Source organism: Pteropus vampyrus, unplaced genomic scaffold (assembly GCF_000151845.1).
Source record: "Pteropus vampyrus isolate Shadow unplaced genomic scaffold, Pvam_2.0 Scaffold75, whole genome shotgun sequence".
NCBI lineage: Eukaryota > Metazoa > Chordata > Mammalia > Chiroptera > Pteropodidae > Pteropus > Pteropus vampyrus.
Window position 1 is genome coordinate 74,613 of NW_011888856.1, and position 10,689 is coordinate 85,301.

Consider the following 10,689-nt stretch of genomic DNA (forward strand, 5'->3'; position numbering starts at 1 on the left):
GGGGCAAAGGTTTTAGGGCCGGGCTGTCCCAGACTCCCTGTCATCTTCCAGCCTGTGGGTTTGGTTCCTCAGGTACCCCGTTTCCCAAAGGTCATTCCTCAGTCTGCTCTGCTCATATTCTGTCCAGCCCAGAACAGAGGAGAGGTTTTGGTGGAATAACTGGAACTTGGGTGGGGCTTGTGAAGCAACGAGAGCCCTTGTCAGTTTTGTTTATCACACTTTAATGGAGAGAGTAAATTTCCTGGAAGATTCCATGACAACCTTTACACCTCGGCTGCCAAGCATTCAGGCGACTACACACGTGAGGTGCAGTGATTGGGGGCGCCTGTCACCTGTCTACCCAGTTTCTGCTGAGACTAGACAACAGGTCCCTTCCTCCTCTGGACCCCCCTATGTGCACACGAGATGTGCACAATGAGGTGACTGGGCTGGCCTGGAAGGCCATGCCCCCTCTGCACTTGGCCCAGAAGGAAGCAGGATGTAACCCAGCAGTTACTGAATCCTAGAGTGTTTGTCTCTCCCATTAAACTCACCAGAGCAACAGGTTATGCTTCCATAATGGCCTCACCTGTTCTGAGACTTCTGGGAAAGCCGGCTCTCATCCCGCGATTCTCCGACCCCTGTAGAAGGAACGTCAGCCAGAGCTCCGTGATGAATGTTCGGATCAACCTTTCAGCAACACATATATATGACCTTAAGCCCTGGGTCAATCAGTCCTGAGTTTCTAAACATCCAGGAAGCTGGGATCCTTGGAAACCCAAATTTCCCTTCTGATATTTCCCTCAAGGGGATTCTTTTTTCCAGGCCCTGAGAAGTACCAAGAGGTCCATGAGAGAAGAATGGGCCTTCAAAGCTGCCCTGGACTGGGGTGAGTCAGCAGGTCAGACACAGATGCCATGAAATCTAAGTAGGGCCTGTGCCTCTGGTCCTGATCTCAGCATCTTTATATACCTCAAAAGCCCATATGGGCTCAAAGAGGGACAAAATATATGGGTATGGATGGCTTCAAAGCAGCCATTTGCCACTTGGTCCCAAGGACCACGACGCCTTTTGGGGAACTGGTAAACGTAGGGAGGGTTCTCTCCCTTTTGGGGTCCCCAGGCTGGGCCTCAGTATTCTTGGAAACGAAGCCAGGAGCTGGTCTGGAAAAGCACTAGAGGGACTAGTGCCAGGGCCCCCTGCCTTTGGTGTGGCCCGGCTTTGGTGCTGACCCATTTGGATTTTTCCATCACTCCTGTAGGTCACACCTTCACTGGTCAGGAACCTCTCAAGGAGGGAGATAGTGATTAATGTTTTATGGACGAGCTGCTGGGCATGACTCTTTGTTTTCTTTAGATTTAGAATACAATGAGGACGATGAATGGAATTTGCTGCAAGCTAGAGGCCAGGGTAAGGCCATTCTTGGAGGCTGAGGACCCACAGGTGGTGGTGTTTACTGTCCCTAGTGCTGAAAAAGGGGCAATTCTGGAGGTAGGGAAGGCTTTTGCTTACAGGGCCAACATCGCCAGCCCTTGAGAGATAGTTCGGCCAATGCATTGGGTCCTGGTGTGCACAGAGGCCACTGGTGAAGAGTACCCAGAAATTTAATGAGCTTGTTCTGCTTAGATGACTTTACCTCATTCCAATAACATCACATTTTCTGCACATAGGGTTTTGCTTATTTTTCTGTTCTTTCCAGTGTATTGATGAGGAACGAGATGAGGGCATGATCGACCTTCTGCCACATGGGTCAGTCCGGCCTCACCGGGTTCTTAAATATTAAAATACTTCCATGTGTTCTGAGTTCCTCAAGTGCCCTTCCTCCCTCCTGTCTGGCCTCCGCGGCCACCCTGGTCCTTCTCCAGTCTGCTGTGGACACTCCACAGCCCAGTATTTGAAGGGTAACTCCGTCATGGGCAGTTGGGCCCTGGGGCCGATGCGACATGACAGTCGTGGGTAGTTCTGGTGGACTGGTGCCGTTGCCTCACGGGGCTGTTATGTATTTTGCACATCAACCCTGAGTGGGAACCAAAGCCCTGAATGCGTATATACATGAGAGGTGTCCATCCAGTGAGGTCCAAGTTAGAAAAAGTGTGTGTGTGTGTGTGTGTGTGTGTGTGTGCGCGTGCGCGCGCGCGCGCGTGCGTGTGTGTAGAATTTAGCCCTGTAGTACAGTATTCTCACTCATGGGACAGCGATGGCACAGCTTTGCGTAAAGACAAACTAAGGGCTCTGCCAGTTCCTGCAGCCCAGCCCATGACCGATTCCTGCCATATGGTCAAAAGACTGGAGAAACGTCCTCTGCCCACAGTTGTGTTGTTACCTTGATATGTCACCACCAGGTGCTATACCCAGTTTGCCTGAAGCCAGCTTGTCTCCATGTGGAATGGCAGCTTGAGAAGGCTGGCCTGGCTTGTGTTCATTTGGGGAGAGCTGGCAGACATTTTTCTACAAGCTGGTCAATAAGAACATAGATCTATGATTTGGAGGGAGAAAGTATTGTCTTTTGGGAGAAAAGAACGAAAGAGAGTGAGACAGAGATATCGAGAGAGACCGAGATGGGTTCTCAAGGAATTCAATGAATGAGTCCAAACCAAAAAAAGCACACACCCAAGGAGTTAATGACTATGACACATTCTCCAGGTGGGAGTCCCGCTCAGGGCAGCCTCGGACATTTTTAAGTGGCCATGATAGACCTGGCACCTTATTTAACATGAGCTTCATCTTTTTTTAAAACCAAGCTTATATTTTTCATAATGCAACTTAAACAGATATAAAAAACTTCTGGCTTTAAGGAATTCAGATAGGAAACCCAAACAAACTATAAGACCAATAAAATTTTAATCATCTGAGTTAAAAAGTGACCGCAGAGGGGAGTGCCCAGGTTATGCCAGAGGTTAACACATTTCGAATATCACTTTAGTAGGTGTGTGTGATATCAAGTTCTTGAAGTAAGAATCAGTGACTTCTGAGCTGACAACGAATTGTACAGACCATTGCCTGCCAGTGATGACGTGACAAACTCACAACTTTTTGGTTATTTGTTTGATCTCTAGGGAAACACGCCTTAAACTTAGCTTGAGTTTTCGAACATATGAGGGCACTTAACTCAGACCCACAGAGTGGAAGGCATCTGTGAGTTCCAGGCAGTTGGTGTCAAAAAGCAAGTTGCTGGGAGTCTGGTGGAGGCCTGGCCCCCTTCTTCTGCCTCGCAAAATTGGGTCTCTTTGCTTAAATAGATCACCCATGAGGTGTTTTTCTTTTTAAATTTTGTTGTTGATTTTTGGATTTTTTTGGTCAGTGAGAAATTGTTTTTTTTTTTTTTTGCAACGAGAAGTGCGTGCTTACTTAAATCACGCGTTTGTTAAGAATGCTGGCCACTCCCATTTTACTGTCTCGTGCTTCCTCGGCTAACATTCCTCGTGCAGTTAGGCACGAGGACGTGAGTTCCATGTTTAAGAAGATGCGGTGAGAATGAAGCTAGTTTTGTGTCTCCGTCAAATCGCCGACCGACGCTGGTTTTGGAGGTGGCCTCTCCCACAGTCGCAGGACACATGGCTCTCGAATTCCAGCAGGCCCCTGGCACGCGCCCACTGCCAAGCATGCCGAAATAAGCATTCGTGACTTTTTATTCTAACATCCTGTGCATCCAGCCGCGTTCCTGGGCCTCAGCAGCACAGACACGGACACGCAGGAGTTCCTCAGCCCTGTACACCTGTGTCTTTTGTATCTCGTCTCGTTTTACCCCTCCCCCCTCCTCCCCTCTGCAGACTTGGAGGCGTGTCTCTGCTCCACATTCTGCGAGAGGGTTCATGACTTGATAACGACGCTGTTCAACTGTTGGTGACATTCCGGGAGTCAGTGATGCCCCCAGATCGTGGCTGATGGCCAAGTGACACCTTCCATCCGAGACGAACTCCAAGAATTTCAGGGGCTGGCAGTGACTTCTTGGGCTGGGAGGAGCAGTGGCATCTGCCTCCAGGAATGTGGAGCTTAGAGACACCGAGCCCAGGAATGCCTCCAGAACATTCTGAGGGCTCCCAGCTCCCTGTCCATTTCTCTCCTCTCTAACTGTGAAGCCGCCGCAGGCTGTCTTCAAAATCTTCAAGTAGATTTTCTGGCGTGAAAATCCTAGAGAGTTAGATTTGAAATGAAACTCAGCGGCCTGAGACTTTTCGAACAGGTGCCATCCACGTGCCTGGCTAAGGCCTGAGTGAGTGGACTTAGGTGAGTCACCTGGCCTTAGGTGAGTCACCTGCCCTCTGTGGTCTTCACAGAGTGAGAGCCCAAAGTTTCTGGAGCTGTTGACTGGTTTTCACAGGAGATGAAGTAAGTCTAGAAACCATATCGCCCTCTGGAAGATTAACCATAGTAGAGGCTCTGACAAGTCCTGTAATACAAAAACTCACTTATGTAAGCCAGAGTTCGCCAAACTTCTTTGTCCACAGAACTGTCTTTTGGAAGCCACTTGTATTGCTATTTCAGAGGATTGCTTTTCTACGGAACACATACTTTAAATGTTGGCCTGAGCATTATTTCTGAGGGCCCCTAAGCTTTTAGATTCCTCTATTTAAAACCTCAGAGTGGCTTGGCTTATCAAAACCATTTTGATAATGGGAGGGAAGAGGATGAGAGAGAAGATCTGAGTTCAGAGCGAGGGTGCTGGGGTGCGGGGTGAAGGTGAGGCAGATAGCGTGTGTGTGTGCGCGCACGCGCGTGTGTGCGCACGTGTGCGTGTATGTGTGTGTGTGTGTGTGTGTGCACGAGAGGGACAGAGGGAGGAAGTAGGGGAGAGACCTGTTGAGAGAGAGAAACAGCCAGTTTCCGAGAGAGGCAGAAAGATTACCAAGGTTGAGAGACCCAGAAAGAGAGGAGGGGTTGGGGGGCTGTGTTCAGTCTGGGGGATGGATGGGAGGACCTTCCTCCTTGCCATGACTCTATCTCTGGGAGCATCATTGATTAATCCCTGTCCTGCTCTGTCCTGCCACCCTGGGGAGCTTGTCCGGGAGCCAGCGACTGGTGCCTGGTACGACCAGAGAAGGCCTCCAGGAACGGAGCCTCCATGAATCATTGACTGGCCCTCCAATGTGCTGGAACCAGCTGGGGCTGGTGTCCCTGCCCACCTCCTGGAGCCGTGGGTCAAGGTGGCGCAGGCGGGGGGTGAGCCCACGCTGGGCCAGATCCTCGTCCGGAGCCTCCAGAAACAGGATGGCCCGTGGTGGCCAGGCCGGGTTTGGCTCACGAGGCCACCAGAGCTGCCAGAGCCAGCAGAAGTGGGATGAGCACTGAGCTGGGAGTCGGGGCCCAGAGTTCCAGGCTGGTCTCTGCCACCTCCTTACCGAATCCTTTCACATTTCTGCGCCTCAGTTTCCCCTTCTGTACAGTGGGGATAGAATTTGAGAGTCCCGAGAAGCCCCCCGCAGGTCTAGGATTTTGCCCCAAAGCTTTTCAAAACCTCGAGCCTAGAAGCTTCTCCCCACAAACTGTCCTTGGGGTCTCACCACTCACACAGCCTGGCTCGTGTCTCAGCAGCTCTGTCCCGATGCCCCCCGGGCTCTGCGCTACTGTGGGGACGCACAGAGAGATGGAGGCCTTGGACTTGTCCCCAGAAGCTGCAGGATGCCTGGGGAGATCCGACGCCCCCCACGGCCGGGCTCAGGTTGGTCCAGCTCTGGCAGGGGCAGGACCTGCTGCACAGGCTGCCTGGGCCTCTTCTGTGCCCTGGGACCCATCTCGCTCAGTTTCTCCACAGCTCCGCCCTGGGAGGAAGCCCTCGAGGGGGTCACGGCGGGCTCTCACTGGGGCCAGGCCCCGGGCGACAGGACTCACACCCCCTCTGCCCCTGCTGCCGGCCTAGAAGGCCCAGCTCGCCTGCCTGCCCGCGGGAGGAGGCGGCCTGCGGCAGCACTCAGCCGGACCCTCACTCCGCACACCGGACCCTCACTCCACACACCAGGGCTCGTTGCTGGAAACAGCATCCGGTTGCCTCAGCCCTACTTTGGGGAAGCCTGAGAGGCCGCTTCCCAGAGCTTAGCACTCCCCGGGGGCCGTTTCCAGAGCCCTCCCCTCTCCCCACTGTCCCCTCATCCCCGTGGGCCCTGGTGGCAGATTCTGGGGCTCCACGGGCTGAGGAGGGCGTTGGGAGGAGGGCCCGTGCGGCTCACTAGCAGGCCAGGCTGAGGAGAAGCTGCCGCTTGCTTGGGTGTCCTGGGACAGCTGTAGGGACCACAGGTGCTTGGCGTGAGGTTGCCGGGAAGCCCGAGAAGGGCTGGGGCATCAGGAGTTGATAAAGCGCCCCCTGCCCACTCACCCCTTCTATCACAGAGCTCAGAAACTGAGGACAGAGCAACGGGACCTGCCCCAGTCCCCTGGGGGCTCCGTGTCAGGGCGGGGACTAGAGCTCCTTCGGCTGCCGGGGGTCTGCTCTGGCCTCACCTGCAGTGGCCTTTTACTGGGGCCATTTCTTGTCCTGGCCTTGCCCTCTCCCTGAGGGGCAGTCCCGACCCACCGCTGCGAAGGCCTTTACAGCCGCCAGAAAGGCCCTGGGCCCAGTCGGCGCCCAAGGCGTGATTGCCAGGCCTCTGTCGCCCCCTCAGCTGCCCGCCCTGCACCCCACCAGTCACGGGGTGGGGGAGGGAGACACTGAACAACAGAGGTGGGAAGAAAGGGGTGTCCAGGGGACCCAGGCTCTGCAGGCTGGACCTCAAGGGGCCGCCAGGGGCGCTGTTTCCCTAAGTGCCACATGGAGGGAACACAAGGTGGATAAAGAAATGGGGAGCATCGGCCGAAGGCACTGCTGGGGAGGAGGCCAGCCTGGGGTGCTCCAGGCAGGCTTCTTAGACTCGAGGCTCTTTGTGCCTGGGAATTTCAAGAGGGATCTGGGCTTCGGAGATCAGGAAACCTGGGCTGAGGTCAGAAGGGTGGAAGCCTCCGCGTGGTCAGTGAGGGGACAAGGGGAACCCCATTTGCGAAGTCCCTGCCATGCGTGGCCCCGTGCAGGAACTCCATGTATATTGTCATGTTCGATACTCATCCACGAGCTGAGAAAGATTCCCAGGTCCATCCATCCGAGAGACGTACACTTACTGAGCTCCTGCTCTGTGTCCGGCTGTGTTCTGGGCACTGGGCAGTGAACAAAATGGACAGTGCTGACCCCTTATAGATGAAGAAACTATAAATCTGAGAGGTTAGGTGACCCGTTCAAAGTTGCACAGACAGCAAGGGCGGAGAGGAGTCAGAGCTGTGGTCTGGGCCCAAGTTCTTCGGTCTGGTGAAGTCCAGGAAATGTCCAGCTGCCTTGCCCCGTGAGTGAGGGTGCGTCAACTCCCCTCTCTGGGATCCCCTCTCTCAACCTCCTCAGTCGACTTTGAGGGGCGTGGCTCCTGGGTGCGACAGCAGAAATTCCGCTTTTAAATAGGGACAGCTACCTATTTTTAAGCAAGTTCTCTGCACAGGGCCCTGCAGTGTCCATGGAGGTGTGTGTGTGTGTGTGTGTGTGTGTGTGTGTGTGTGTGTGTGTGTGTGTGAAGATTCCTGAGCAGGGGAGGGGCATAGCAGAGCACCCCTGAACTTCGCTTGCCCTGGGCCCCTCCCCATTTTCCAGGACCTCTGGTTCTCTGGTTATCAGGGGAAGCACCTGAAGCTTTGGGTAAACAGTAGGGGCAGGCAGGGACACAGGGACATATGGTTTATAAATAAAGGGGCTGGGAGGGGCTGCGCCGGTTCGGGTGGGGAGGGCGAGCTGTAGGGAGAGGCCAGGAGAAGGCGTGGGGGACGTCCAGCTCCTCCTTGTACTCGCCACCTCCTCCTACCCTAAGGGCACCCCCATCACATTAGAACCCCTGTGCCCAGCCCAGAGGGGTCCGCAATGCTCCCAGAGGGGAACAAGGCTGTGGCCTCCGTGTGTTTACCAGGCTCAGGCCTGCCGTCTTCACCGTGCCAGGCCACCCGGCGTGCAAACTAAACTAAAGCACGTGGTCATCACCGCAAGGTGCCCAGGGAACGGAGGGGTGGCAGCTGGGTGGGTAGATGGGATAGGGAGGCGGGCAGGGAGGGAAGGTGATTCTTCTGGGGAAGGGAGAGCAGATGCGGGATATCTGTATCTCACCTGGAATGAATGTGACAGCTTCGTTTCCTGCTTTTCCCAGTATGCTTCCAATTTTTTTTTATCACATTATATACGAACATATTATACAATAATACGTGTAGCTTGGTAGAATGGTTTAGAATCTGAAATCGGACTGCCAGGGTGAGAATCTGGGGTCTTATATCAGCTGTGCGATCTCCAACGAATCACTGGGGCCTCAGTTTCCTCATCTGTAAAATGGGGACATACCTCATACCGCTGCTGTGAGGAGTAAATGAGCTCACATCTGTAATGTGCTTATTAAAGGGTCCGACACATGCCAAACTCTGTATCAATATTAATGTTTAAAGAGGTAAATGATGAAGTTTAATAATATAATAAACATGCATGAGCCCATCACTCATCCACAGAACGAGAGCTTTTCCTGCAATTTGTGTCTAGCTATGTGCACCTCCCCTGTTCCCCGAAGAACCTTACAGGTGCCTACTATCCTGAATTTTGTTTGTCATTCCTTGGCTAAAAAAGAGAGGTTTTTAACATGCAGCGTATACACCTAATCCGTCTACTGTTTAAGAGTCTTCTTTTGAGCTCCATAAGGATGGTGGCATATGGTAGATGGTTTTCTGGGGTGTTCCCACCATCTTTAGTTCCTGAGATCCATCCACGTTGTCGCCCATCGTGGGGAACTTGCCATGGCTGGATTCCCCTTGGTCCCTCTTTTCCTCTCCTGACCACTGGCTCTGGCTCCGCTGCAGCCAGGGAGAGCTTCGTGCCTCACAAAGCCCACCCCCCGTCCTGCCCCAGCCTCGAAGCCCCGTGGTCTGCGCTTCCAGCACTCCACTAGCCCCTCCTCAGCCCCCAGCCCTGACTCTGTTCCCACCTGGATCCATGGCCACTTTCCATAGGCACAGTCCCTTCCCCTAATGCTCTGGGAGGAGCGGCCGGCCAGGTAGCATCCTAGCTTTGCTTCTGACTGGCTGTGTGACGCTGGGTCGGTCTCCTGTGCTCTTTGGGCCTCGGTCTCCCGACTCGTGAGAACAGTGGGTGAAGTGATTGATTCTTCCTCTGCAGTGCAGTCCTTCCTCTGCTGGACATGGGTGCTTTGCCTTATCCGGAAGGTGCGGGGAGCGGGCGCAGGTGGGACAGTGTATGTTTCCAGGGTGCAGGTCTGCTCTCCCCTCTCCCTGGGGCCCGGTGGGTGGGTACCTTTCCCCCTGATGCTCTCACAGTGCTTGGTGGCTCTGCTCCCAGCAACTTGGGTTTGTGTATAAAATCTCTTCGACACCAAATAAGTCATTGAAATTTTGAATCAGAATTTTACAGTGAATTACAGCATGCAGTTTGGACCACAGACAGCACTCAGGGCTGGGAGCCTGGAGCCCAAGGTCTGTTGTCCCGATGAGAACAATTCCCCGTGAAAAATCAGGCACCTCAGTTTCTTCTGCAAAATAAGGACAGTTATGCATACCAGGCACGTGCCAGAGACAGCTGGGTCTCTAACCTTCACAGCGAGTCCCTCTCATTGGGTCTGGCTGGAGGAATCTTGCTCCAAGGAAAGGAGGTCAAAGTCTGTGGTGAAGTTTAAAGTTTATAAGAAATAAGTTATCCATGCCTAAATCAAAGTACTTCCTTCAGTTGGAGGAAAACAAAGTGTCACATTGTTCTCATGTTGCCTGGCTGAAGGCCAGCACCCCTCCACACCCCTGTCCTTCCATACCTCACCCTGCCCTGTCCCCTATTTACAAGGTGCTCCTGTGGGGGCCGGAATTTCTGTTCAGCAGAAAAATCACTTTGCAATTGTTGGGTTGACCTAAAAGCCTTAAGGCAGAAACTTACTTGCCATTCAGAGCCCAAAGAATCTAAGCATCATTATTAGAAGAATCTCCAAGGACTTTCAGCCTTGGTTTTCTTCGTGATCCTGACCATCGCGGAAGACTGAGCCCCCACCCAGCCCCACACTTAGCCCTGACCTTGACCCCCCAGTGTCAGCCTCAACCCTAGTCCACTCAAGACCCTAAATGGGTCGCAGAGTGAGCTCCAACCCTGGACAGAGATTGAAGTCTGACGGCGACCCCATGCAGAGCTGGGTCACAGGACTCTTGCGAGAGTGGCTGATGGCTCTGGGCAGTCCGTGCGCCTGCAGAGTCCCGGCTAAGTGGGGTGCCCTCTCAGAGGGCCGAGGCTGGGGACTTCTGTCTGTAGGGATCCGTTCTGAGGCGCCAGGGCCCCTGCTCCTGTGAGAGACTGTTTCCGTCCCTGGGGAAGGACAGAATCGGGAAGCAGGGCGAAGGTCTAAACCTCAGCCAGGGATAGGGGTTACTCTGGCCTTGCCCTGAATACCCTATGTCTCCAACCCAACCCAGCAAGGCACATCCAGGCCAAATATGCAGAAACAGCTGCTCCGCAAGGCGACAGGACCTCAGTCCCAGCTACCTATGTACGAGACTAGGGCTGCGAGAAGAAGCAGCAGTTGCTCAGCACGTCCACCAGGGGGCACTAGACACAGGCGAAAGCGTCGTGCTGTGGACGCGACTCTCTGAGGAGAACCTGTCCATCAAGGTCCTCAGAGAAGAACCTGTCCGTCACTGCCCTCAGAGCCCACCTGCTAAGTGGGCAGACAGACT

General features: G+C 53.8%; 1 protein-coding gene across 1 annotated transcript in view; it reads left to right on the top strand.

The window, feature by feature from the left end:
* The first annotated feature begins 1,356 nt into the window (after positions 1 to 1,356).
* The window catches only part of GHRHR (growth hormone releasing hormone receptor), a 24,328-nt gene continuing 14,995 nt past the window's right edge, over positions 1,357 to 10,689 (top strand). The window contains exons 1-2 of the mRNA XM_023532036.1: positions 1,357 to 1,389; positions 1,679 to 1,728. Of these exons, the coding sequence (XP_023387804.1) occupies positions 1,357 to 1,389; positions 1,679 to 1,728 (83 nt within the window). The remainder of the gene's footprint in view (positions 1,390 to 1,678; positions 1,729 to 10,689) is intronic.